General features: G+C 50.9%; 1 protein-coding gene, 1 long non-coding RNA gene and 5 other non-coding genes across 8 annotated transcripts; 6 read left to right on the forward strand and 1 right to left on the reverse strand.

Annotated features, from left to right (window-relative positions):
• Positions 1-2,877: 2,877 nt before the first annotated feature.
• On the reverse strand, positions 2,878-2,950 carry TRNAK-CUU (transfer RNA lysine (anticodon CUU)). The gene has a single exon. It is a non-coding gene; the product is annotated as a tRNA-Lys (tRNA).
• An 8,186-nt stretch (positions 2,951-11,136) lies between these two features.
• TRNAP-UGG (transfer RNA proline (anticodon UGG)) lies at positions 11,137-11,208 on the forward strand. The gene has a single exon. It is a non-coding gene; the product is annotated as a tRNA-Pro (tRNA).
• Positions 11,171-25,146, forward strand: LOC105467878 (olfactory receptor family 1 subfamily F member 1). Its single transcript, XM_011717685.3, has 3 exons — positions 11,171-11,537; positions 12,809-12,858; positions 23,047-25,146. Exons 1-3 carry the CDS (start codon positions 11,462-11,464, stop codon positions 23,995-23,997), a joined length of 1,077 nt encoding a protein of 358 aa, XP_011715987.2. The 5' UTR covers positions 11,171-11,461; the 3' UTR covers positions 23,998-25,146.
• TRNAP-AGG (transfer RNA proline (anticodon AGG)) lies at positions 12,694-12,765 on the forward strand. The gene has a single exon. It is a non-coding gene; the product is annotated as a tRNA-Pro (tRNA).
• Positions 14,367-17,654, forward strand: LOC139359807 (uncharacterized). Of its 2 annotated transcripts, none has more exons than XR_011616252.1 (3): positions 14,367-14,773; positions 15,338-15,425; positions 15,859-17,654. It is a non-coding gene; the product is annotated as an uncharacterized lncRNA (long non-coding RNA). The 2 variants fall into 2 exon arrangements; XR_011616251.1 differs by lacking the exon at positions 14,367-14,773 and adding an exon at positions 14,820-15,094 and having other exon boundaries at positions 15,859-17,653.
• Positions 14,935-15,007, forward strand: TRNAK-CUU (transfer RNA lysine (anticodon CUU)). Its single transcript has one exon. It is a non-coding gene; the product is annotated as a tRNA-Lys (tRNA).
• On the forward strand, positions 18,726-18,798 carry TRNAR-CCU (transfer RNA arginine (anticodon CCU)). Its single transcript has one exon. It is a non-coding gene; the product is annotated as a tRNA-Arg (tRNA).
• Positions 25,147-26,440: the final 1,294 nt, after the last annotated feature.

Here is a 26,440-nt window from a genome sequence, read left to right on the forward strand (position 1 = left end):
TCAAGTCCTTCTACCCGCAGTCCTTCCCTAAAAGAAGAAAAAGGGCCAGATGCGCGCTGTCCAGGATACTCAGTCCTGGATCCAGGAGGTCGCGGTGTAGCTGATCCCCGGGTTCCTAAACCCGGGCCCGGGGCCCAAGGCCCCGCCTGCTGGGGTCGCACCTGCAGTCTGAGAAACCGAAGAACGTAGGAGAGGGAGGCAGGGCCTGCTTTTCCTGCGAAAGATTCTTTCATTCGCTCCATTGTTGTTCTTGCTCGCTGAATTTCCCAGGCTAACAAACAACAGCTGATCACGGCGGCCTGGGCTCCTCTGGGATTCCGACCCGGGGCCTCTCGCACTCAAAGCGAGACTCATACCTCTAGGCCAACAGACCTCGGTGGCAGGAAGCACCATCTTTGCTCCCCAACTCCCACACCCCCCTCTTTATCTTTCTGGAACCCAAAACTTTGTATTTTCCGCTCTCCATAAATGTCGATGCCAGCGCTGGGAGTGTGGCCGGGAACCCAGGATCGCGGCAGCGAGAAGCCCAAACAGAGGGGAGGAGGGAGTCCCCGGAGTGGGACAGCGCTCAGCTCTGGGGTGGGGTTGATCTAGGGCAAAATAGCGCGGGCGCCCTGTGGCGATGGGCAGGACCCTCTCGCCCACCACACGCCGAGCTCGCTGGATCCTCTCCACACCCAGGCCGTGTCCCCCGGCTTTCCAAACTGCTGACGTCCTTAATGAAGGATCCAGAAGGTGTTACAGTATTGGCCCATCAGGATTTGAACCTGAGGCCCACTCTCACCCTAATCATAACCTCAAAGCCACCAGCGCCTAAAGACAGAGTGAGAGAGAAACAGAGGCGGAGAGAGTGTGTGTCACTGTCATGCCCTTTGCCATCGCTGGTCATCCCCAGTGACCTCCCGGAACTTCCTCAATTCTTGCTGACAGAGGCAGAGACAGGACAGAGCTAGCTTCTGAGTCAGAGCAGAGGCTCTGGGCTGCACCCAGGGGAGGCTATGGGGGCGCCTCTGGGATGGAGCCAGCCACCGGCTGCAGTCGGATGCAAGGTGGGCTGGCCGCTCAGCCATCCTCCTAGGGCAAGGTCTTGGGTATGAGTCAGCAGCCCCAGATTTGAGCGCAGACCCGTTAACCCCGGGGCAGGGGAAAATACAGCGGGGAGCTCCAGGTTGCAGGTCTGACCCTGAGCATCCCCTACCGAGCCCAGTGCGGATGGGCTCTGTCTCCACCGGGCTGGTTCACCAGGGTCTCCCCGCAGCGACCCCAGAATTCTGCCAATCACTTGGGTACAGGGATGAGCTCTATTCACTTCGGAATCAGCCGACTCGCGCCAGATTGGAGGCAGGTGTCTGAAATGTCAGTAGAAGCCCACACCTGGGAGGCTCGTTGGTCTAGGGGTATGATTCTCGCTTCGGGTGCAAGAGGTCCCGGGTTCAAATCCCTAAACGAGCCCCAAAAGTGGTTACTTTTCCCCCGTCATTTTAGAGAATACAGAACTTGAAAATCGGGGACCGAGCCTGAAGCCTCATCCACCAGTCGCCTTGCTCCGCTTCAGGTCCGTCCAGGTCTGTGCCTCAGCTGCAAGGGACCAGGATGCTCCTGAGGCTGGCCTGGTTGGCACTTGCCTCGGTCTCGCTGGAGCCCCGCGCCCTTCTCCTCCTTCCCAGCCCCAGACCAGAGAAGCTGTACCCTCCGCAGCCCCGGTCGCTCAGCTCCACATGGGCTCCCCGTATGGAGGAGGCCGGTAGTTGGGTTGTGAGTGATCAGAGTGGGGTGCGCGGTCCAGGTGGGCCCTGGAGAGCTACTCTTTCCTCGACCTCCCCACTTCGCCCTAGAAACCCACATCTCTGCGGGCCAAGGCGGATCCGCAGATGAAGCTCGTTGAGAGCAGGTGGAAGCTACCTGACCCCATGGCCCCCTGCTGCCCTGGCCAGGAAGGTAGCCAGGAGCCACACATGGCTCTTAAACACTTGAAATAGGGCTGGTCCACTTGAGATGTGCTGCTGTAAGTACGGAATACGCATCGGGATTTTGAAGACTTCGTACCAAAAAAATAAGATATCTCATTCTCTCATTACACATGGAAATTAGATTTCACGTCTACGGTATTGAATAATATGCACACATATGAAAAACATGTGTATGTTATACCTAAACATACATATTTTATATATGTTTATATTATATGTAGTATATATGTATCATATAATTCTATTAGTAATATGATTATATCATAATATAATTTTATTATATAATTATAATTTTCTTTGAGACAAGGTCTCGCTCTGTCGTCCAGGCTGGAGTGCAGTGGCATCATCTCGGTTCACTGCAACCTGTGCCTCCACAGTTCAAGCGATTCTCCTTCCTGAGCTTCCTAAGTAACTGGGAGTATAGGTGGGCACCACCAAGCCTGGCTAATTTTTTTTTTTTTTTTTTTTGAGACGGAGTCTTGCTCTGTCGCCCAGACTGGAGTGCAGTGGCCAGATCTCAGCTCACTGTAAGCTCCTGCCTCAGCCTCCTGAGCAGCTGGGACTACAGGCGCCCGCCACCTCGCCTGGCTAGTTTTTTTTTTTTTTTTTTGTATTTTTTAGTAGAGACGGGGTTTCACCGTGTTAGCCAGGATGGTCTTGATCTCCTGACCTCGTGATCCGCCCGTCTCGGCCTCCCAAAGTGCTGGGAATACAGGCTTGAGCCACCGCGCCCGGCCTGAGTTTCTTCTTTCACCAAGTCTTGCATTGCCAGGGGCAGAGAGCTGGGAGGAAAAGACGTACCCTTGGGGTACATCTAAAAGGTACCAGCAAGTCTGCATCTGTCAGGGGCCTCTACCTCCACAGATAGAGGGTAGATTCTGGGAGAGACAGCCAGAATCAAAACATACGCCCAACGTGGGGCTCGAACCCACGACCCTGAGATTAAGAGTCTCATGCTCTACCGACTGAGCTAGCCGGGCTTCCTTATAGACTTCTTTCTATACCTACAAATGGACTGGGTGGCCTAAGGGTGGTGAAAACAAAGTGAGGTAATGAATCAGCCCCCGAAACCAGAGCGCACTTGGGGTCCCCCACAGCAGCCTCAGTCCCCACCGACGTCGCCGCTAATGCAGGACTTCCTTCACCACCCTGCGTTCTCCCATAAATGGGGGTGACCCGCCAGAGTCTCCTTCCGCACCACGCTGGCATGAATCTGTGTTCTCCCAATCTGTGCCCTCCGCTGAAATGGCCTTCTTTCAGAAAGAGAAAAAATGTCCCCAGACTGCGACTGCACGCACTTAAAGAGTCAATGACAACCCTTTTTTTTTTTTTTTTTTTTTTTTTGAGGCCACTCGAGTTACAGGCACAGGAGAGTTCTGCTGTGTATCGGCCATCCTTGCAGTTGCAGACAGAATGCCCAGAGCTCACTGGGACTCACAGAAGCCCTCGCAATACTGCTCCGCACTGTAACCTACCGTGATGTGCATTTAGTTGTTCCGTTTCCATTACTGTGTGCTTTTATATCTAGAACTATTTGGTTCTTTTTTCAGTCTAGAAGGCTGGAGGTCCTGTTGTCAAAGATATTTTCTTTATTGCCTTTCATATTTTTAGACACTGTAGGAATAGTTGTATTATGAGTCTGATACACTTTGCATCTGAAATGTTTGCAATTTAGTTTCTGTTCCTGTTAATGAGTTGTTGCTCCTGGTACCTTGTTTCCTTGTTAATTTTTAGGGCGCAGTGTTCATTTTCCTTGTAAATTTCTTGGTGTAGGAATTTCTGTGAGATCTGGAATACAAATGTATTTGTCCACACGCACACACAAATTATTCTTTGCTTCTGCAGGGGCTCAAGGGCATAACCAGAGATTGGTCACTTTGAATCGGCTTGAGTTTCTTTCCACTTGGTTCTCAAGTGCTCAAAATTGGATTATTTACGACTCTTGGTTCATGGCGTGTTCTCAAACCCAGCATCCCAAACAAAAACGAAGATTCTGCCAGTGGATTTTGTCCTCAGAGTAGATGCGAGGAGGCTCCAGTCCTGGTGGGCGCTAGGACTCAGGACGCGGATACCCGGGCTCCTGGGTTCGGTCTGCACTCCTTCCAGAACTAGGATGGGGGAGCAGAGGAGCCCCAGAAGGCTACACGCAGGTGAGGAGTGTCGGGATGTGGGGAGGGAGAGGACTCTGGACCCCAGATGCAAACGCCCATAGCCCTTTTCCTCTGCTCAAGTGCCCGGCTTTCTCCCGTTAAGGCTCTAGCCGCCGGAGCCAGGGACACTGGGTGGGAATCCCAGGGTAGAGCTTTTAAGGTATCTGACTGTGAAGACTCGGCTCTTACTGTATATAGGGACAGCTTACCTCTTCTTCAGTGCCTCGAGTGAGTTCCTACTGACAAAAGTAGTGTCACAAAAAATAAAAATAAAAAAGCAGAAAACAAAATAAGCTTATCAGGGGATAGGGCTCTGGCGACACTGGCGACAAAACTCCAAATAAATTTTAAATGTGGCACTGGGTGCTGTCAGACAGCTTTGGATCTTTGTACAAATTATCTTCGAAGTCTGGGCGCGGTGAGTCATGCCTGTAATCCTAGCACTTTGGGAGGCCCAGGCGGGCTGATCACCTGAGGTAAGGAGTTGGAGACCAGCCTGGCCAACACGGAGAAACCCTGTCTCTACTTAAAAAACAAAACAAAACAAAACAAAACACACACACACACACACACACACACACACACACACACACACAAAATTAGCCAGGCATGGTGGCACGTGCCTGTAGTCCCAGCTACCTGGGAGACTGAGGCAGGAGAATTGCTTGAACCCAGGAGGAGGAGGTTGCAGTGAGGTGAGATCACACCACTGCGCTTCAGCTGGGTCCACAGAGACACCCTCTCAAAACAAGCAAACAAACAAACTAACATCGAAGGACTCGGACTGCGCTGACCTGTCAGAGTTGTTTGGATCTCTGATCTTCATCTAAAGTAGGAAAGGGTAGAAACCGATGTTTTGGACCAAAACTTGGGCTCGGCCGGGATTGGAACCCGTGACCTCTCGCATCCTAAGCGAGAATCATACCCCTAGACCAACGAGCCACATACTCTGCTGACTCCGTCTTCTCTCTGTGGCCTTCGTGGCGTCCTCGTGGCGAGAGGTGGGGACCCAGCAGAGCAGAGCTAGGAGGAGACTCCGGTTTCCTGAAGTCTGGAAGAGACAAGTTCAAGCGCGGGTGGGCGCGGAGGGACCCCTGAGCCCCCGCTTCTCCCTGCGCCGCACAAAATGGGGAACATCCACTGTGCCCCCACAATCCGGGACCCCCGGGCCCTCGCCCGCCTCCGCCACTCAGCCCTGGGCTGGGGATCCGCCCGTCACGCCGCGTAGTGAGGAGCTCCAGCTCCGGCAGGACATGGGAACGTCTCAAGAGCGGGCAGCTGCTGCGCTGAGGGTCCGCGAACAGCGACCACTGGACGCCCGCCTTGGAAACGCTGCAGCCCCGCGGCGTGGTGCCGATGGGTGGTCAGTAAAGGCCTGGAGACTGCACCAGGAACCAGCCACCAGGCCCGCTACCTCGCCGCGTCCCACGCTTCTCCCGCTCCGGTCCTCCCTTCTTCCCCAGGGAAGCCAAAACCCAGAAGGCGAGCTTCCCACACGGAACCTCAATTCAAGAGGCTGACACTGAGCGTCGCTTCGCTCCATTAGGCCGGCGGCGCCCGCCGGAGTCAGCGATGTACCTCCTTCCCCTTCACTGGGGAACTGGCGGAACCTCCAGTCACCAGGACGTGGGGAAGCAGAGGCTCCTTGGGGCAGCAGAGGCCGCGTCCAGGCGTCGGTTCCGGGGCACCTTTTGCTGTCACTCTGTCCTTCTCTGTGTCCAAATTTCACCCGGAGCCCGAGAATCCGGCAGATCTGGACTGAAAGGATCTCCTCCTCCCCTCCGGATCCAAGCCTCGAATTTCCTGGCTCTCAGTGGGAAGGCCTCGGGGTCTGGGCGTGGAGACCGGAGCCGAGACCCCCACCCCGCCAGGACACACTAAAGTGCTGCCGGAGGATGCCCGGGCCTTCGCCCCTCCGTCTCTCCCTCACTCCCCTCCCACTGGCCCCCCGCCACACATATTACTCCCCGCAATACCATGCAATTTTAAACCTTGGTAGGGCTCACCTGGGACTGGAGCAGCCATACTCTCGAACCCTACGAAAAATGTATGCCCATAAATAAACGAGCCCGGCGCATTCTTCCTTATTCTAAATAACCTCCTCCTGCTGCTCGGGGTCGTCTTCCTTAACCACGGTTACCGCAGTTGGCAGCGCTGGATCCCATTTCAGGGTGACGGACCGACTGCAAGGCGAGCGATTCAGGCCCGTCCGTCTGCGTCCCGGGACCCCGGGAGGTCCCCACTGAGGCTCTGCCAACAGCAGCCTCCCTTCGCCTTCCTAGTCTCCCGTCCTTGCTGAAAATGCGAAAGGGGAAAAAAGAGAAGGAAAAAGGGCTCGTCTGGGATTTGAACCAGGGACCTCTCGCACCCAAAGCGGGAATCATACCCCTAGACCAACGAACCGCGCTTTAATTTTTTTTTTTTTTTTTTTTTTTTTTAAACATGTCCTTCCGCCCTTGGCGCAGAGAGAGACTCTTTCCATCGCCCCAATAGCTCAGTCCTTAGCGCGCGCACCTGCGAATCTGGACTTTTGGGTTCGCGGCCACCCTCAGATTTCCGAGGTAGGCTTTACTCCTGCTGGATAAACCAAAAAGGTGACCCCCTGAGGTCATGAGCTGGTGGTTTAAATGTCGTGCTGATATGAAATACAGGTGCATATGCCTATTACTAGGGTAAAAGGATTTCCAGGCAGAATAGTGATGTCAGAAATCACAAAGGAAATGAACAGATTTCACCCAAGTTTTTAAAACGGCAAAAGATGATCCAAAGAAAATACAATCTGAATGACAAATCAAGGGCTTATCAAGGGCTTATTACTGGGCTTCATAGATTTTTTTTTTTTTTTTTTTTTTTTTTTTTTTGAGACACAGTTTCATTCTTGTTGCCCAGGCTGGAGTGCAGTGGCACAATCTCGGCTCACCGCAACCTCTGCCTCCTGGGTTCAAGCAATTCTCCTGCCTCAGCCTCCCGAGTAGGTGAGAGTACAGGAGTGTGCCACCATACCCGGCTAATTTTTGTAATTTTAGTAGAGACAGGGTCTCACCACCATGGCCAGGCTGGTCTTGTACTCCTGACCTTAAGTGATCCATCCACCTCGGCCTCTCAAAGTGCTGGGATTACAGGTTTGAGTTTGAGACCAGCCTGGGCAACATAGTGAGACCTCGTTCCTACAAAAAAATAAAAATAAAAATAAAAAAATTCGTCGACCAGACATGGTGGCTCACTACTGTAATCCCAGCACTTTGGGAGGCCGAGGCAGGCAGATAACCTGAGGTCAGGAGTTCGAGAGCAGCCTGGTCAATATGGTGAAACCCCATCTCTACAAAACTATGGAAATCAGCCGGGCGTAGTGGCAAACACCTGTAATCCCAGCTACTCAGGAGACTGAGGCAGGAGAATTGCTTGAACCCAAGAGGCGGAGGTTGCAGTGAGCCAAGATGGTACCACTGCATTCCAGCCTAGGCGACAGAGCAAAACTCCATCTCAAAAAAAAAAAAAAAAAAAAAAAAAAAAAAGAGTCGAGTGTGGAGACAATCACCTGTAGTCCCAGCTACTCAGGAGGCTGAAGTAGGAGGATCTCTTGAGCCCTGGAGGTGGAGGCTTGCAGCGAGCCATGTTCATGCCACTGTCCTCCAGCCTGGGTAACAAACCTTGTCTCAAAATAATAATAATGATAATAATAATAATAATAATAATAATAATAATAATTTGGATCTTGAATACAGGCATCCACAGAGGGAAGATGGCATGAAGGCTCAGGGAGAAGACAGCTGTCCCCAAGCCAAGGAAGGAGGCCTCAGCACCAACCAACCCTGCCCATACCTAGTCTCAGACTCCAGCCTCCAGAATAGTGAGAAAATAAATTTCTGTTATTTTTGTCCACTCAGTCTATGGTACTGTTATGGCGACCCTAGCAAACTAATATAGTATTACTCAATAATATTAAATATTATTCAGTCATAATTAGGAATGAATTACTGACATATGCAACAAGGATGAACCTTGAATACATTATGTTAAGTGAGAGAAGCCAGACATGAAAGACCACTATCGTATAATTCCATTTATATGAAATGTAGAGGACAGGCAAATTCGTGGAGACAGAAAGCATACTAGTGGTTGCCAGAAGATGGGAGGAGGGAGGAACAGGGAGGACTGCTAATGGGTACTGAATTGGGATGATGAAAACATTCTAGAACAAGATAGTGGTGACTGTTGCACAATCTCATGAATATATAAAAACCACTCAATTACACACTTTAGTGAATTTTATGGTTTGTGTAGTATATCTCAATTATCAATATACTGAGTCAAAGCATATGCCAAAATTGGAGAATTCAGACATATAGCTATTCCCCACTGGCTTCTGTGGTAAGGCTATGAGATAAACTAGGCCTAGAATGGAACTGATGCTGTGGGCAGTTCAGAAAGTGGGGAAAGAAACTTTACTAGTGAGGTGAGTGGTTTTCCATGTTTATTGGCCATCTGTGCATGTCTCTGTGGGTGTATGTGTGTTTGCTTTCCTTTTTCTGTGAATTACCTGTTGGTGTGCAAAGACAGCTATTCATGTGGTTCTGTAGCCAGACTTTCCAGGGCATTTCCTGGCTGTGTGAACTTGAACTACTTTCTTAACCTTTCCAGGGGTCCAATTGTGTCATCCGCAGACATGAAGATAATGGTGTTCTCCTTGTGCATCTGTCGAAAACAGCATGAGGCCGGGTGCAATGGCTCATACCTGTAATCCCAGCACTTTGGGAGGCCGAGGCAGGCGAACAACCTGAGGTTGGGAGTTCAAGACCAGCCTGACCAACATGGGGAAACCCTGTCTCTACTAAAAATACAAAAATTAGCCGGGCATGATGGCACATGCCGGTAATCCCAGCTACTCAGGAGGCTGAGGCAGGAGAATCTCTTGAACCCAGGAGGCAGAGGTTGCGGTGAGCCAAGATCACACCATTGCACTCCAGCCTGGGCAAAAAGAGCGAAACTCCACCAAAAAAAAAAAAAAAAGAAAGAAAGAAAGAAAGAGAGAGAAAGAAAGAAAGACAGAAAGAGAGAAAGAAAACAGCATGAGTTAGCTCATGGAAACCAGCAGAGTCCAGTCCCTGTTCAGTAACTGACAAGAATGAGCAGTTGGAATCTTGGAATCTGTTCTCAGTTTCCCTCTTTATTTTGAATTTTTTTTTTTTTTTTTTTTTTTTTTTTTTTTTTTTTTTGAGACTGAGTCTCACTCTGTCACCCAGGCTGGAGTGCTGTGGCCGGATCTCAGCTCACTGCAAGCTCCGCCTCCCGGGTTCCCGCCATTCTCCTGCCTCAGCCTCCCGAGTAGCTGGGACTACAGGCGCCCGCCACTTCGCCCGGCTAGTTTTTTGTATTTTTTAGTAGAGACGGGGTTTCACCGTGTTAGCCAGGATGGTCTCGATCTCCTGACCTCGTGATCCGCCCGTCTCGGCCTCCCAAAGTGCTGGGATTACAGGCTTGAGCCACCGCGCCCGGCTGAATTTTTTAAATTAAAAAAAAATTTTTTTTAGACAGGGTCTCACCCTGTCAGACTGAAGGGCAGTGGCGCAGTGTCAGCTTACTCTAACCTCCACCTCCTGGGTTCAAGCGATTCTAGTGCCTCAGCCTCCTGAGTAGCTGGGACTACAGGCACGCGCCACCACACCCGGCTGATTTTTGTATTTTTAGTAGACAGCAGTCTTGCATGTTGGCCAGGCTGGTTTCGAATTCCTGGATTCAAGTGATCCACCCGCCTTGGCCTCCCAAAGTGCTGGGACTACAGGCAGGAGGTACCGCGCCCAGCCTCCTTCACTTTTCTGTGACTTCCAGAGCAGGCAATCCGTAGGACCCGGGGAGAGATGCCTGCAGGTGAGTAGACAGGGTTCTCCCTGGCCTCCTTTGAGTCTCAAGGAAGTCACTGAAGCAGCGGGCTGCCTTTTTTAACGCCTCACCCCAGCCTCCAGACACACCCATTGCACCATGTACTGCTGCTTGGGAAACTTTGTCACGGAAATCCAGTGTTTCCAGTTTCTGAGTCCCGAAACTCTTCCCATGCAAGCTCTAGGACAATCTCTTTTCTCCGGTCTCCCCACTTCAAGGCTCAGTTGTTTTCCACCTATGGTCCTTAGGGCCAGCCCAGGGCTACACTTGTCTGCCAGAGAGGCTGCGGCAAGCAGCGTTTATGCTCCGTAGTCCCAGGTAGGGAAGACGAAGCCGTTTCTGTCATAGATCTTCATTACTTTTCCTTTCTTAAATGTCTTTTAAAAATATGCCTATATACTGGCCGGGCGCGGTGGCTCACGCCTGTAATCCCAGCACTTTGGGAGGCCGAGGAGGGCGGATCACGAGGTCAGGAGATCGAGACTATCCTGGCTGACACGGCGAAACCCCGTCTCTAATATAAAAAAATACGAAAATTAGCCGGTCGCGGTGGCAGGCACCTGTAGTCCCAGCTACTTGGGAGACTGAGGCAGGGGAATAGTGTGAACCCGGGAGGCGGAGCTTGCAGTGAGCCGAGATCGCGCTACCGCACTCCAGCCTGGGCGACAGAGGGAGACTCCGTCTCAAAAAAAAGCCTATATATATTTTAAAGGATTTGAAATCTGCGTAACCCAGTAATAAGCCCTAAGTTTGTAATTTAGATGGTATTTTCTTTGGATCGTCATTTGCCGTTTTAAAAACTTGGGTAAAATCTGTACATTTCCTTTGTGATTTCTGACATCACTATTCTGCCTGGAAATCCTTTTACCTTAGTAATAGGCAAATGCACCTGTATTTCATATCAGCACATTTAAACCACCAGTTCGTAACCTCAGCGGGTAACCTTGTTAGTTTATCCAGCAGGAGTAAAGCCTGCCTCAGAAATCTGAGGGTGGCCGCGAACCCAAAAGTCCAGATTCGCAGGTGCGCGCGCTAAAGACTCAGCTACTGGGCCGATGGAGAAAGTCCTGCTCTGCGTCAGGGGCGGAAAGACGTATCTCCCACCAAAAAACAAAAACACAAAATGAAAAACCGGCGGCTCGTTGGTCTAGGGGTATGATTCTCGCTTTGGGTGCTAGAGGTCCTGGGTTCAAATCCCAGACGAGCCCCTTTTTCCTTTTCTTTTCTCCCTTTTCGCATTTTCAGCAAGGACGTGAGACTAGGAAGGCGGAGGTAGGCTCCTGTTGGCAGGGCCTCATTGGAGACCTCCCGGGGTCCCGGGACGCGGACGGACGGGCCTGAATCGCTCGCCTTGCTGAAATGGGATCCAGGGCGGCCAACTGCTGCAACCGCTGTTAAAGGAGACGACCCCGAGCAGCAGGAGGAGGTTATTTATAAGGAGGTTATTTAGAATAAGGAAGAATGCGTCGGGCTCACTGGTCGCTCCAGGGGCATAAATTTTTTCTAGGATTCCAGAGTATGGCGGCTCCAGTCCCAGGTGAGCCCTACTCCGCTTAAAATTTCAGTTTATTCGGAGAAGGGGAGAACACGGGAAGCAGGGGAGAAGGAAGGGGAGTGAGTGAGAGGAGGGAGGAGGGGAAGACTGGGCATCCGCGGGCAGCACTTCAGTGGGCCCTGGCGGGGGGGGGGGGTCTCGGCCCCTGTCTCCACGCCCAGACCCCGGGGCCTTCCCACTGAGAGCCAGGAAATTCGCAGCTTGGATCTGGAGGGGACGGGGAGCCCCTTTTAGCCCAGATCTGCCGGATTCTCGAGAATCAGGTGAAATCTGGATACAGGGCAGGGCAGAGTGCCAGTAAAGGGTGCCCCGGAACCGACGCCCGACGCCTGCTGCCCCACGGGCTTCATTCTTCCTCCTCCTCACGTCCTGGGAACAGGAGGTCTCGCCAGCTCCCCCCAATGAAGGGCAAGGGGGCGGATCGCTGAATCGCCCGTGGTGCGCAGTGTGAATGGTGGCCTAAGCCGTCTTCTCCGAGGGCTCAGCCATCCTGGGAGCTTGAGGCCAGGCGGGTGCTGCGGGGCTGGTTTAGTCGGTGGAGCAAAGAGACTCTCAGCGTCAGCCTTCAGGGTTGGAGGCCCACGTGAGAAGTTCGCTTTCTGGGTTTTGGCTTCCTTGGGGAGAAGGGGGGACCGCAGCCGGAGAAGCGAGGGGTGCGGCGAGGTAGGGGGCCTGGTGGCTGGTGCCTCGTGCACTCGGCAGGCCTTTATTGAACACCCATTGGTGCCACGCTGAGGGACTGCAGCGTTTCCAAGGCGGGCATCCAGTGATCGCGGCTCGCAGACCCTCAGCGCAGCCGCTGCCTGCTATTGGAAGGTTCCCATGTCCTGCGGAAGCTGGAGCTCCTCACTGCTCTGCGCTCAGACGCGGAATCCCCAGCCCAGGGCCGAGTGGCGGCGGCGGGCGAGGACTCAGGGAGCTCTCGGATTGTCGGAGAGCCAGGGCTGCTCCCCGTTTTGTCCGGTGCGGAGGAGGGGCCGGGGCTCTGGGCTCCCGCCACGTCCATCTGCCCTTGAAATTGCCCCTTCCAGGCGGGTCTGAAATAAGAGTCTACTCATTGGGGTCCTGCTGGGTCCGCCCCTGCCGCCCCCAGGATGCTAGGACGCCCACAAAGATAACCTTAGGCTATAAGTTGTGCGGCTCGTTGGTCTAGGGGTATGATTCTCGCTTAGGGTGCGAGAGGTCCCGGGTTCAAATCCCGGACGAGCCCGGCTTTTGGTCCAGGCAAAAAGTCGTTTCCTGCTCTTTTTTAGATTCGGCTCGGGCTACAGACCTCAGCGCTAGACATGGACGCCCTTCAAAGGTAATTTGTACAAAGGTCTCAAGCTATGCTGACGCCGCCTACTATCTCACTACCTCTTCTTAAAATTCATCTAGAGTTCTGTCACCAGTGTTGCCAGAACCCTTTTGACAAGCTATTTTTTGTCCTTTGTTTGGTTTTTGGTGGTTTTTTGTTTTGTTTTGTTTTTTTGTTACTTCTGTCAGTGCAAACTCAAGGCACCCAAGAAGAGACAAGTCCCTATATACAATAAGAGCCGAATCTTCACAGTCAGACGCCTTAAAAGGTCCAGTCTGGGACTCTCACCCACTATCCCTGGCTCTAGCAGTCACAATCTTAAGGAGAGAGGGAGCCGGACACTTGAGCAGAGGAGATGGGATATGGGCATTTGTATCTGGGGTCCAGAGGCCTCTCCCTCCCGACATCCCATCACTCCTCACCTGCGTGTAGCCTCCTGGGGCTGCTCTGCTCCCCTGTCCTAGTTTTGGAAGGAGTACGGACTGAACCCTGGAGCCCGGGTACCTGGTCCTGAGTCCCAGCACCCACCAGGACTGGGGCCTCCTCTGATCTACTCTGAGGACAGATTCTATTGGCAGGGACTTCATTTTTGTTTGGGACTCTGGGTTTGAGAACATACTCTCAACCAAGAATCAAAGAAATTTACAAGGAAAATGGACCCAGCACAAGGAGGCCGGGTGCGGTGGCCCATGCCTGAAATCCCGGCACTTTGGGAGGCTGAGGCGGGTGAATCACCTGATGTCAGGAGTTTGAGACCATCCTGGCCAACACGATAAAACCCTGTCTCTACTAAAAATACAAAAATTAGTCGGGCATGGTGGCAGGCGCCTGTAACCCCAGCTACTAGGGAGGTTGAGGCAGGAGAATCGCTTGAACCCGGGAGACAGAGGTTGCAGTGAGCCGAAATGGCGGCAGTGTACTCCAGCCTGCTGGGTGAGAAGGTGAGACTCCATCTAAAAAAACAAAACAAAACGAAACAAAAAAAACAAAAAACAAAACAAAACAAAACAAAAAAGCAAGCAAAACAAGGTATCATGAACAACAAGTCATCAACAGTAGACAACAGAAGCAAAATTGCAAACATTTTAGATGCAGAGTATTAGGCAGATTGTAATACAATTATCCTTATGAAAGGCAATAAATAAAATAATCTTTGACAACAGGACCTATGTAAGGCCGGGCGCGGTGGCTCAAGCCTGTAATCCCAGCACTTTGGGAGGCCGAGACGGGCGGATCACGAGGTCAGGAGATCGAGACCATCCTGGCTAACCCGGTGAAACCCCGTCTGTACTAAAAAAATACAAAAAAACTAGCCGGGCGAGGTGGCGGGCGCCTGTAGTCCCAGCTACTCGGGAGGCTGAGGCAGGAGAATGGCGTGAACCTGGGAGGCGGAGCTTGCAGTGAGCTGAGATCCGGCCACTGCACTCCAGCCTGGGTGACAGAGCAAGACTCCGTCTCAAAAAAAAAGAACAACAACAACAACAACAACAAAAAAACAGGACCTATGTAAAATGCTCTCCTTTCAACCTTCTAGTTTGAAAAAAGAACCAAATAGTTCTAGATATAAAAGCACACAGTAATGGAAATGGAACAGCTAGATGCACGTCACAGTAGGTTACAGTGCGGAGCGGCACCTGCGGGGGCTTCTGCGAGCTCCAAGTGAGCTTCAGGCATTTTGTCTGCATCTCTGAGGATGGGTTCATCTGCCCTACACACAGCAGAACTCTCCTGTTCCTGTAATTCGAGTGGCCTCAAAAAAGAGGTTGTCGTTGACTCTTTTAGGTGCGTGCAGTGTGGGTAGGTTTTTTCTCTTTCTGAAAGGAGGACATTTCAGCGGACGGCAGAGAATACAGATTTATGCCGGAGCGGTGGGGAAGGAGCCTCTGGCGGGTCATCCGCATTTATGGGAGATGGCAGAGTGGTGAGCAAGTCTTACTCAGGCGGGTGCATCGGTGCGGAACTGAAACTGTTGTGGGGGACCCCCAGTCGCCCTGGTTTCTGGGTCTGATTCATTATGTCACTTAGTTTCTACTATTCTCATGCCACCCCGCCAATGACTAGACATAAAGCGTCTGTAAGGGAGCCCGGCTAGCTCAGTCGGTAGAGCATGAGACTCTTAATCTCAGGGTCGTGGGTTCGAGCCCCACGTTGGGCGACTTGTTTTCTTCCTTGCTACCTTGGAGTTCTGGAAACAGCCAGCGTTTAATGAACACTGCTAGGTGCCACATCGAGCTCTGTGATGGTATCCCCTCAATCATTGAATTTTGGTCCCCGCGCGCTCGCAGCAGCGAGGATTGTCTGTGAAGTGACCAAAGGCAGCACCGGGACTGGCTGGTTGCCAGCCGGGGGCAGAGGGGCGGGGGCGGGTGAGAACGGAGGGGCCACAGAATGGGTATGAGGGGCGCAGGGGCCTCTCCCCACTTTGTGCGGTGCGGGGAGGTGCCCGGGCGCTGGCCCACCCGCTGTTGAATTTACCCCTTTCCAGCAAGCCTGCAATCCCAGTCTTCTCTCACTTTGCTTTCGCGGGCTTCAGCTGTATTGCTCCAAGTACTCCACAACTGCCCCAAAGAAAAGTAAGTTTTTTACTACCGTGGCTCGTTGGTCTACGGGCATGATTCTCCTTTTGGGTGCGAGAGGTCCCGGGTTCAAATCCCAGAGGAGCCCTTCTGCTTATTTTTTGAGACTCTGTCGAGTCTCGCTCGGTCGCCCAGGCTGGAGTGCAGTGGCGCTATCTGGACTCAATGCAATCTCTGCCTCCCGGGTTAACGCCATTCTCCTGCCTCAGCCTCCCGAGTAGCTGGGACTACAGGCGCCCGCCACCACGCCCGGATAATTTTTTGTATTTTTAGTAGAGACGGGGTTTCACTGTGTTAGCCAGATGGTCTCCATCTCCTGACCTCGTGATCCGCCTGCCTCGGCCTCCCAAAGTTCTGGGATTACAGGCCTGGGTCACCGCGCCTGGCCTTTTGAGCCCTTACTTTTTCACAAAACATTTCTTTTTTGTAGAGATTTGAGAACCGCTGACAACTCTGATTTCCAAGGGAAACCCGACACCCTAGGAGGGAATAAAAAGAAATGTTGAAAAAGCTCAAACTGGGTCCTGAGGTCTTTTAACTTTGTTTTTTATTTTATCGAGACCTGGGCTAGGGGGCCGGGAGGTGGGGAGAGGGTCTCCCTATGTTGCCCAGGCTGGAGCGATTACAGGCGTGAGCCACCTCGCCCGGCATCTTTTAATTTTTTATTTATTTATTTATTTATTTATTTATTTATTTATTTTTTGAGACGGAGTCTCGCTCTGTCGCCCGGGCTGGAGTGCAGTGGCCGGATCTCAGCTCACTGCAAGCTCCGCCTCCCGGGTTTATGCCATTCTCCTGCCTCAGCCTCCCGAGTAGCTGGGACTACAGGCGCCTGCCACCTCGCCCGGCTAGTTTTTTTTGTATTTTTTAGTAGAGACGGGGTTTCACCGGGTTAGCCAGGATGGTCTCGATCTCCTGACCTCGTGATCCGCCCGTCTCGGCCTCCCAAAGTGCTGGGATTACAGGCTTGAGCCACCGCGCCCGGCCATCTTTTAATTTTTAATTGGAACCTTGGGGGGTCCGCAGGGATCCTGGGGCAGGGCACTAGGTCCAGCTCAGGGCGTTAGGGGAGTAGAGTCCGTAGGAGACTTCGGCTTTCCAATGCCATGCACTTTCTTTCCTTTTTTTTTTTTTTTTATTTGAACAAAGTCTCACTCTTGTCCCGTAGGCTGGAGTGCAATGGCGCAATCTCGGCTCACTGCAACCTCCGCCTCCCGGATTCAAGCGATTCTCCCGCCTCAGTCTCCCGAGTAGCTGGGATTACAGGCGCCCGCCTCCACGCCCGGCTAATGTTTGTATTTTTAGTAGACACGAGGTTTCAGTATGTTGGCCAGGCTAGTCTCGAACTCCTGACTTCGTGATCCTCCCGCCTCGGCCTCCCAAAGTGCTGGGATGACAGACATGAGCCGCCGCCCCGGCCAACAGCCATGCACTTTCAAGGGCTCAAGTCCAGGGTTTACTCCGGTGAGACTCAACCCCTCGGTCCTGGATTTTTTTTCCTTCAATTTATAAAATATGAAGTTACTAGGGGAATTTAGAATATGGATTGTATATTAGACCGTCTTGTTTCATGAGTCTCTGAGGTCCCCGAAGCTCCCTTGGTGGGATGAATATCTTGAACAGCTCCAATTCTGCTGAATTTTTACCACTGGGTAAATGACAGTCACAGTGGATTCCATGGGCCGTGTCCACGATCCTGGGGGCGTCGGTTTTGAGCAGCCTCAAGGGGAGGGCTTTGTCTGGCGCTTTGCTCCCCCTCTCGCGCGGAGCCTGGAAAAGCGAGGTCCTGGGTAGACTCTCCCGGGCCGCCTCCATGTCCCGGACGTTGGCCCCGCTCTAAGTCGTGGCGCTCGGACCTGGGGTGCGCGGGGGTCTGCTAAGAGGGCGCTGACTTGGGCTTGCAGTTGAGCTTCTGGAGGTCCGGTGAGGTGTCTGTCCCGCGCCGTCTGAAATCTTCCTCTGCGTTACTGTGCCCTGCGGGATTAAAAAAACGTTTTAAAAATTTTTAAAAATATTTTTTGAGATGGGGTCTTCCTCTGTCGTCTAGGCTGGAATGCAGTGGAGCGATCTCGGCTCACTGCAGCCTCCGCCTCCCAGGTTCATGCGATTTTCCTGCCTCAGCCTTCCGAGTAGTTGGGGGAGCCACCACACCCGGCTAATTTTTGTATTTTTAGTAGAGACGGGGTTTTACCATGTTGGTCAGGCTGGCCTCGAACTCCTGACCTCGAGTGAGCCACCCGCTTTGGCCTCCCAAAGTGCTGAGATTACTGGCGCGAGCCACGGCGACCAGCCCCTGCAGGATCTTTTGTCACGCGCTAGGCCCCAGGCGGACCTGACTTTTATTAAACAGCAGTACTTTGGGAGGCCGAGGCGGGCGGATCACGAGGTCAGGAGATCGAGACCATCCCAGCTCACACAGTGAAACCTCCTATCTACTGAAAAAAAAAAAAAAAAAAATTAGCCGGGCGCGGTGGCGGGCGCCTGTAGTCCCAGCTGCTAGGGAGGCTAAGGCAGGAGAATGGCGTGAACCCAGGAGGCTAGGGAGGCTGAGGCAGGAGAATGGCGTGAACCCAGGAGGCGGAGCTTGTAGTGAGCCGAGATCGCGCCACTGCACTCCAACCTGCGCGACAGAGCGAGATTCCGTCTCAAAAACAAAAACCAAAAAAACACAGTAGGGCGGTCAAGCGCCTCGCGTCAAGGCTCAGTGCTCCACCGACCCACCCAGCCCGAGACCCTCCGTTTCTCTCTGACTCCGAAGGAAAATTTAGTTCCTTCGGGCGCCTGGGACTCCCTTCTGGAGGATCAGACGAGTCGGACTCCCCCAAGCCCATGCGGGCTAAAGGAGCGGAAACCACGCGGGAGAGGACAGCGTCGGGGGCTCGAGGACGCAGACTGCAGAGCTCTGCGGGGACTGGGCGTTTTCTCTCATTCTCTGCGACCCGAATGGAGGCTGCTGCGTTGGAAGAACTCAGCTAAGACTTTTTTTTTTTTGAGACAGGATCTCACTCCCGTGGCCCAGGCTGGAGTGTAGTGATGCCATCTCGGGTCCTTGCAGCCTCCACTTCCTAAGCTCAAGCGATCCTCCAGCCTCAGCCTCCCCAGTAGATGGGACCACAGGTGAGCGCAACCACACCTGGCTAATTTTAAAATTTTTTTGTGGAGACGGGGATCCCGCTATGCTGCTCAAGCTGGAATACTTTCTTGAATAAATGCCCAAACCAATTCTAGGGTAGTTTTCTAGCCACCTGTGATGAGTTATTCTGTCTTTTAATATTCTCAGTAGGCTGTTTGACAGCTGCCCCAGTGGCCTAATGGATAAGGCACTGGCCTCCTAACCCAGGGATTGTGGGTTCGAGTCCCATCTGGGGTAAGACAACACCAACCTTTGGTGACCTGGGATAAGACAACTATAACTTTTGGTTGTCCAATGACATTTTATAAAGGACAAAGCATAGAGACACACAGGTAGAAAAACTTACAAGAATAAGAAAAGGCATGAATTTGGAAGAAAACCAGGGCATTAAACTCAAAGACACAGAATCTCTCAATCTCTCTCTCTCTCTCTAGGATGAGGAAAAAGTAGGGCATGGTGGTGCATGCCTGTAATCCCACTTTTGGAGGCCAAGATGGGTGGATCACTTGAATTCGAGACCAGCCTAGCCAATATGGTGAAACCCTGTCTCTGCTAAAAATACAAAAATTAGCCGGGCATGGTGGTGCATGCCTGTAATTCCAGCTACTCGGGAGACTGAGGCAGGAGAATCACTTAAACCCGGGAGATAGAAGTTGCAGTGAGCTGAGATCGCACCACTGCACTCCAGGCTGGGTAACAGAGCAAGGCTTTGTCTCAAAAACAAACCAAACCAAAAAAGAACCAGGAAAAGGTCAATTTGAGGACAGGTAAGATCAAAATGCACATGCTCTGCAGAAGGGAAAGTCCCTACTGAAGCTAGTTTGCTCGAATGACCTCAATTACAAGGTGAATGCTGAGGCTTACTGTGTTGACTGTGTGGTCACCACAGCAGCTGTGTCCCAAGAACATGGTCACTTTCTTGACTACCTATCCTGCTTCACGAGCATGACAGGTGTGACCCACCATGCCTGACCAATGGCATTAATTACATTCACAATGTATGCAATAATCACCATTATCTCTTTCCAAAACCTTTTCATTTCAAACGAATTCTGTAACCATTAAGCAATAACTCCCCACATCCCTTACCCAGCTGTTAATAACCTTTAATCTACTTCCTGTCTCTATAGATTTGCCTACTCTAGACATTTCACATAAGTAGAATAATACATTATTTGTTCTTTTGTATGTGGCTTCTTTCACTTAGCATAGTGTCTCAGGGTTCATCTACATTGTAGTGTGTGTCAGTGCTTCATTCCTTTTTTTTGAGACGGAGTCTTGCTCTGTCGCCCAGGCTAGAGTACAGTGGCGCAATCTCCGCTCACTGCAGGCTCCACCTCCCAGGTTCACACCATTCTGCCTCACCTCCTGAGTAGCTGGGATTACAGGTGTCTGCCACCACGCCCGGCTAATTGTTTTGTATTTGTAGTAGAGACGGGTTTCACTGTGTGAGCTGGGATGGTCTCAATCTCCTGACCTTGTGATCACCCGCCTCGACCTCCCAAAGTCCTGGGATTATAGGCGTGAGCCACCGAGCCGGCCTGTTATCAATTCTTTTGAGTACAAACCTAGGAATGAAATTGCTGGATTGTATGATAATTCTGTGTTTAGCTCCTAGGGGAACCACCCAACTGTTTTCCCCAGCAGCTGCATCATTTTACATTCTCATCAGCAATGTAAAGCTCTAGTTTCTCTACATCCTTGCCAACACTTGTCATTTTTGTTTGCTTGTTTAATGATTGCCAAATATGTGGAGGAAGAGGGGAACTCCTATCCTCCTCCATCTAGTTCTGGTGATAATGTCCATCACTGGATTCCCACATGGAATGGATTGAGTTCATGATCCAGAATGATGTTCTCTGTTCTCCCATGCAGAATGGTTGGTTCTGGTTTGGACACATGACCCATGAAGGGATGATCACAGCTGTACCTGGAGTTGAGGTTGGAGGCAGGGCTTGGACACTGGACCAAATTGAGGACTAGCTAAAATAGATGGGGTGGAAGCAGCTTTCCATAAGATATACCCACCAGTGTGCCATGTCAGCTTACCATTGCCATGGCAACACCAAGGTGTCACCACCCCTTTCCATGCAATAACTCAATGACCCAAACATTACTACCCCTTCCCTAGAAAGTTCTGCATAAACTGCCCCTTATTCTACATGTACTTAAAAATGGGTATAAATATGGCTGCAAAACTGCCCAGAGCTGCTACTCTCAGTATACTTATGGTGGAGCCCTCCTCTGCAGGAGCAGTCAGGGAGCTGTAACACCGCCTGCTGCTTTAGTACAGTTGTTTTCTTCTACCACTGGCTCGCCCTTGAATTCTTTCCTGGGCAAAACCAAGAACCCTTGCAGACTAGGCCTCACTTTGGCGCTCGTTTGTCCTGCATCAGTACAATGTTATTAATAAATAAACATTGGTAGAGAGAAGTTTCATGTGCCCTGTGGCTGCTAGTCTGGAAGGATGTGAATTTGGAGCTACTGGTGGACATCTTGCTGCCTCAAGAGGAGAGGTAATCTGCAGAATGAAGCTGAGCACAAGCCAAAACAGTAGTGAGATAGAGAAATACAGGGTCCTGATGTTATTATTCAGATCCCTGAATTTGGTCTTGCGTGAAACACACAGGCTTTGCAAGAAGACGCTTTGGATTTTGTAATGATATTAACCTGTCATTTCTCCCTAGGCTGATGATTTGAGTTGGTTTTCTTTTTTTTTTTTTTTTGAGACAGAGTCTCGATCTGTCTCTCAGGCTGGAGTGCAGTGGCGTGATCTCCACTCACTGCAAGCTCTGTCGCCTCCCGGGTTCACGCCATTCTCCTGCCTCAATCTCCCGAGTAGTAGCTGGGACTACAGGTGCCTGCCACCACGCCCAGCTAATTTGTTTTTGTATTTTTAGTAGAGATGGGGTTTCACCGTGTTAGCCAGGATGGTCTCGATCTCCTGACCTCATGATCTGCCCGCCTCAGCCTCCCAAAGTGCTGGGATTATAGGCGTGAGCCACCGCGCCTGGCCGAGTCATGAGATATTTAACATAAATTGCCTAATTTAGTTATTACAGCCCTACAAGGTGAATATTATTTCTCCACTCTATAGATGATGGGAGCTGGTGGTTCAGTGGAGGTTACTAGCTTTCCCAAGGCTATGCAACTGGTAATGCTGGATCTGGAAATTGAGTGCTGGTCTGTGAAAATCCAAATGTTATGTTCTTAATCCCAGTACAGCTTCACAGGTATCTCCCAACAAGAACACCATCCCAGCTGGGTGGGGGATATAATACAGGGCTGTGAGTTTCCTCTAGCAGAAGTGTTTTTGCCAATGATTACCTCTTAGATTGCATCATTTTCAGTGTTGCCAAGTGCTGAGGCAGGAATTACGTATGGCAAAGCTTTATCGTCAGTGTTGAACACAAAAGAGCCAAGAAGGGGAAGGGGCAATTACTCTCTGCTTTTCTTAATGAGGCTCTCAGGGAATATGGCCCTAGTGGCCATGGAGGCTCCTGTAAAGAGCTTGCCCTGTGATTCTTCCAAACATCCTTCCTGCGTCAAGGGCTGAGTCTGTGCAGCCCAGCTCCTGATTCATGAGATACTCATCCTCAAAGCTCCAGTGACGAGTCACTCTCCCTCAGACCAATAACCTCTGGCCAGGTCTGAAAAAGGGAAGCCAACCCAGGACTTTGGGAGACAGTAACGACTGCTGCTCTTTCTGGGTAAGAATCAGATCAGTGGCCAGGCGCAGTGTCTCACGCCTGTAATCCCAGCACTTTGGGAGGCCGAGGCGGACGGATCACGAGGTCAAGAGATAGAGACCATCATGGTCAACATGGTGAAACCCCATCTCTACTAAAAATACAAAAAATTAACTGGGCGTGGTTGCACGTGCCTGTAATCCCAGCTACTTGGGAGGCTGAGGCAGGAGAATCACTTGAACTAGGGAGTTGTAGGTTGCAGTGAGCCAAGATCTCGCCACTGCACTCTAGCTTGGTGACAGAGTGAGACTTTGTCTAAAAAAAGCAAAAAAAAAAAAAAAAAAAAGATCAGTGGGACTTCACTGATAACTACTTGTCAGGACGTAAAGCCTCGGAGGGACACTCCTTCCTTTCCATTATGCAGAGCCAGAAGAACAGTCCTGAGCTCAGCAGCAGTTCCTTTCAATCACCCAGTCAGGACCAGTCTCTGTCTAGTCTGTTTGACATCCTGAACTGTGGGGAACACAAACTGACTGAATTTCTGTCCAGATCTCTGGGTTGTTCCATTTTAATTTTACAAGTTGGACTCAGGGAGCTCAGTGGATATAGCCAAGAAGGTCTGGCTCAGCCTTCTGTAAACCTGAGCCCTGAACTTAGCAGTAGCAGTCCCAGCAGGGTTGACAATATTATCATTTACATCCTGCAAGCAAAATTCTACTGCCATTCCTGTGCCCCATCTTAACCAGCATTTTCCAAGGTGCTGCATTTCATCTTCTTTGTCTACCTCTGTGTCCAGGATCCCAGGCCCATGAGCGGGATAAACCAGTCGAGCGTCTCCGAGTTCCTCCTCCTGGGACTCTCCAGGCAGCCCCAGCAGCAGCATCTCCTCTTTGTGCTTTTCCTGAGTATGTACCTGGCCACCATCCTGGGGAACCTGCTCATCATCCTGGCTGTCAGCACAGACTCCTGCCTGCACACTCCTATGTACTTCTTCCTCAGCAACCTGTCCTTTGTGGACGTCTGCTTCTCCTCCACCACCATCCCCAAGATGCTGGCCAATCACATACTCGGGACTCAGACCATCTCCTTCTCTGGCTGTCTCACGCAGATGTATTTCGTTTTCATGTTTGTGGACATGGACAATTTCCTCCTGGCTGTGATGGCCTATGACCGCTTTGTCGCTGTGTGCCACCCCTTACATTACACAGCAAAGATGACCCATCAGCTCTGTGCCCTGATGGTTGTTGGATCGTGGGTGGCTGCCAACCTGAATGTCCTTCTGCACACCCTGCTGATGGCTCGACTCTCATTCTGTGCAAACAATGCCATCCCTCACTTCTTCTGCGATGTGACTCCCCTCCTGAAACTCTCCTGCTCGAACACACACCTCAATGAGGTCATAATCCTTAGTGAGGGTGCCCTGGTCATGATCACCCCATTTCTTTGCATCCTGGCTTCCTATATGCACATCGCCTGCACTGTCCTGAGGGTCCCATCCACAAAGGGAAAGTGGAAAGCCTTCTCCACCTGTGGCTCTCACCTGGCTGTGGTTTTCCTCTTCTATGGCACCATCATTGCTGTGTATTTTAATCCTTTGTCCTCCCACTCAGCTGAGAAAGACACTATAGCTACCGTGTTGTATACAGTGGTGACCCCCATGCTAAACCCTTTTATCTACAGCCTGAGGAACAGGTCCTTGAAAGGGGCTTTGAAAAAAGTAGTTGGCAGGGTGGTGTTTTCTGTCTGATGAAATAATCAAGACTGAATCTCATTCCCAAGGAAATTTATTTTTCTCCAATTGAGTTTAATGCAGTAGTTGTTGCATTAAATGATGTTCTTGCTAGTGGCACATAGGGGGAGATCATATTACTTACACTAAGTTAAACTATTAATTATAATTTTTTTGAGACAGGGTCATGCTCTGTCACTCAGGCTGAAGTGCAGTGCCGCAATCTCAGCTCACTGCACCCTCCATCTCCCAGACTCAAGTGATCCTCCTGCCTCAGCCTCCTGAGCAGCTGGGACCACAGGTGTGTGTCATATGCCTAGCTAATTTTTTTTTTTTTTTTTTTTGAGATGGAGTCTCGCTCTGTCACCAGCCTGGAGTACTGTTGCGGGAAGTCAGGGACCCTGAATGGACGGACTGGTTGGAGCCACGGCAGAGGAACATAAATTGTGAAGATTTCATTTTAATATGGACATATATCAGTTCCCAAAATTAATACTTTTATATTTTCTTATGCCTGTCTTTACTGCAATCTCTGAACATAAAATGTGAAGATTTCATGGACATTTATCAGTTCCCAAAATTAATACTTTTATAATTTCTTATGCCTGTCTTTACTTTAATCTCTTAATCATGTTATCTTTGTAAGCTGAGGATGTACCTCACCTCAGGACCACTGTGATAATTGTATCTAACTGTACAAATGGATTGTAAAACATGTGTGTTTGAACAATATGAAATCAGTGCACCTTGAAAAAGAACAGAGTAACAGTGATTTTAGGGAACCATAAGGTCTGTCTGCAGAATTGGGCAGAATAACGCCATATTTTTCTTCTTGCAAAGAGCCTATAAACGGACGTGCAAGTAGGGGAGATATCGCTGAATTCTTTTCCTAGCAAGGAATATTAATAATTAAGATCCTGGGAAAGGAATGCATTCCTGGGGGGAGGTCTATAAATGGCTGCTCTGGGAGTGTCTGTCTTATGCGGTTGAGATAAGGACTGAAATACGCCCTGGTCTCCTGCAGTACCCTCAGGCTTATTAGTGTGGGGAAAGAAACCCAGCCCGGTAAATTTGAGGTCAGACTGGTTCGCTGCTCTTGAACCCTGTTTTCTGTTGTTTAAGATGTTTATCAAGACAATACATGCACAGCTAAACATAGACCCTTGTCAGGAGTTTTTTTTTTTTTTTTTTTGAGACGGAGTCTTGCTCTGTCGCCCAGGCTGGAGTGCAGTGGTGGGATCTCGGCTCACTGCAAGCTCCGCCTCCCGGGTTCACGCCATTCTCCTGGCCTCAGCCTCCCGAGTAGCTGGGACTACAGGCGCCCGCCACCTCGCCCGGCTAGTTTTTTTGTATTTTTTTAGTAGAGACGGGGTTTCACCGTGTTAGCCAGGATGGTCTCGATCTCCTGACCTCGTGATCCACCCATCTCGGCCTCCCAAAGTGCTGGGATTACAGATTTGAGCCACCGTGCCCGGCCATCAGGAGTTTTTTGATTTTGTCCTTTGCCTTGTGATCTTTGCCCTCTGCCTTGTGATCTTTATTGGCCTCGGAAGCATGTGATCTTTATTCTCCTTTTTGCCCTTTGATGCCTGTGATTTCTGTGACCTACTCCCTGTTTGTACACCCCCTCCCCTTTTAAAGTCCTTAATAAAAACCTGCTGGTTTTGCAGCTCAGGTGGGCATCACGGTCCTACCAATATGTGATGTCACCCCAGGATAAAATTCCTCTCTTTGTACACTTTCTCTTTATTTCTCAGCCGGCCGACATTTAGGGAAAATAGAAAGAACCTATGTTGAAATATTGGGGGTGGGTTCCCCCAACAGAGTGTGGTGGAACCATCTCAGCTCCCTGCAACCTTCACCTCCCAGGTTCAAGCAATTCTCCTGCCTCAGCCTCCCGAGTAGCTGGGACTACAGGTGTGCACCACCAGTGCAGCCCGGGTGAAGACTCACTGGCCTCATCCTCCTTTTATGAGTCCTCCGCAATGGTCAAGCATAAAGGGTGGGTCACAAAAACACTCAGGCAAAAGAACGGCAGAGTGAGGCTGGGTGTGGTGGCTCATGCCAGTAATCCCAGCAGTTTGACAGGCTGAGGCAGGTGGCTCACTTGAGGTCAGGAGTTCGAGACCAGCCTGGCCAACATGGTGAAACCCTGTCTCTACTAAAAATACAAAATTAGCTGGGCGTGGTGGCAGGCACCTGTAATCCCAGATACTCAGGGGGCTGAGGCAAGAGAATTGCTTAAACTTAGGAGGCAGATGTTGCGGTGAGCCAAGATGGTGCCATTGCACTCCTGCCTGGGTGAGAGAGCAAGGTTCTGTCAAAAAAGGAAGGGGAGGGGAGGGGAGAGGAAAAAAGAAGGGGAGGGGAGGGGAGGAGAGGAGAGGGGAGGGGAGGGAAGAAAGACAGAGCCGAGTAAAATGTGAGTACTACAGCGAGTAGCAAGCATTTCAGATGAGCC

This window comes from Macaca nemestrina, chromosome 18, assembly GCF_043159975.1.
Source record: "Macaca nemestrina isolate mMacNem1 chromosome 18, mMacNem.hap1, whole genome shotgun sequence".
NCBI lineage: Eukaryota > Metazoa > Chordata > Mammalia > Primates > Cercopithecidae > Macaca > Macaca nemestrina.

What these genes read in the sequence shown, in the direction of transcription:
- LOC105467878 (XM_011717685.3), top strand. Translation starts at nt 11,462, where the DNA reads ATGCGTCGGGCTCACTGGTCGCTCCAGGGGCATAAATTTTTTCTAGGA. An exon ending in TATGGCGGCTCCAGTCCCAG is followed by an intron (nt 11,538 to 12,808) that starts GTGAGCCCTACT and finishes GCTCTTTTTTAG; the next exon opens with ATTCGGCTCGGGCTACAGAC. An exon ending in GACATGGACGCCCTTCAAAG is followed by an intron (nt 12,859 to 23,046) that starts GTAATTTGTACA and finishes CTCTGTGTCCAG; the next exon opens with GATCCCAGGCCCATGAGCGG.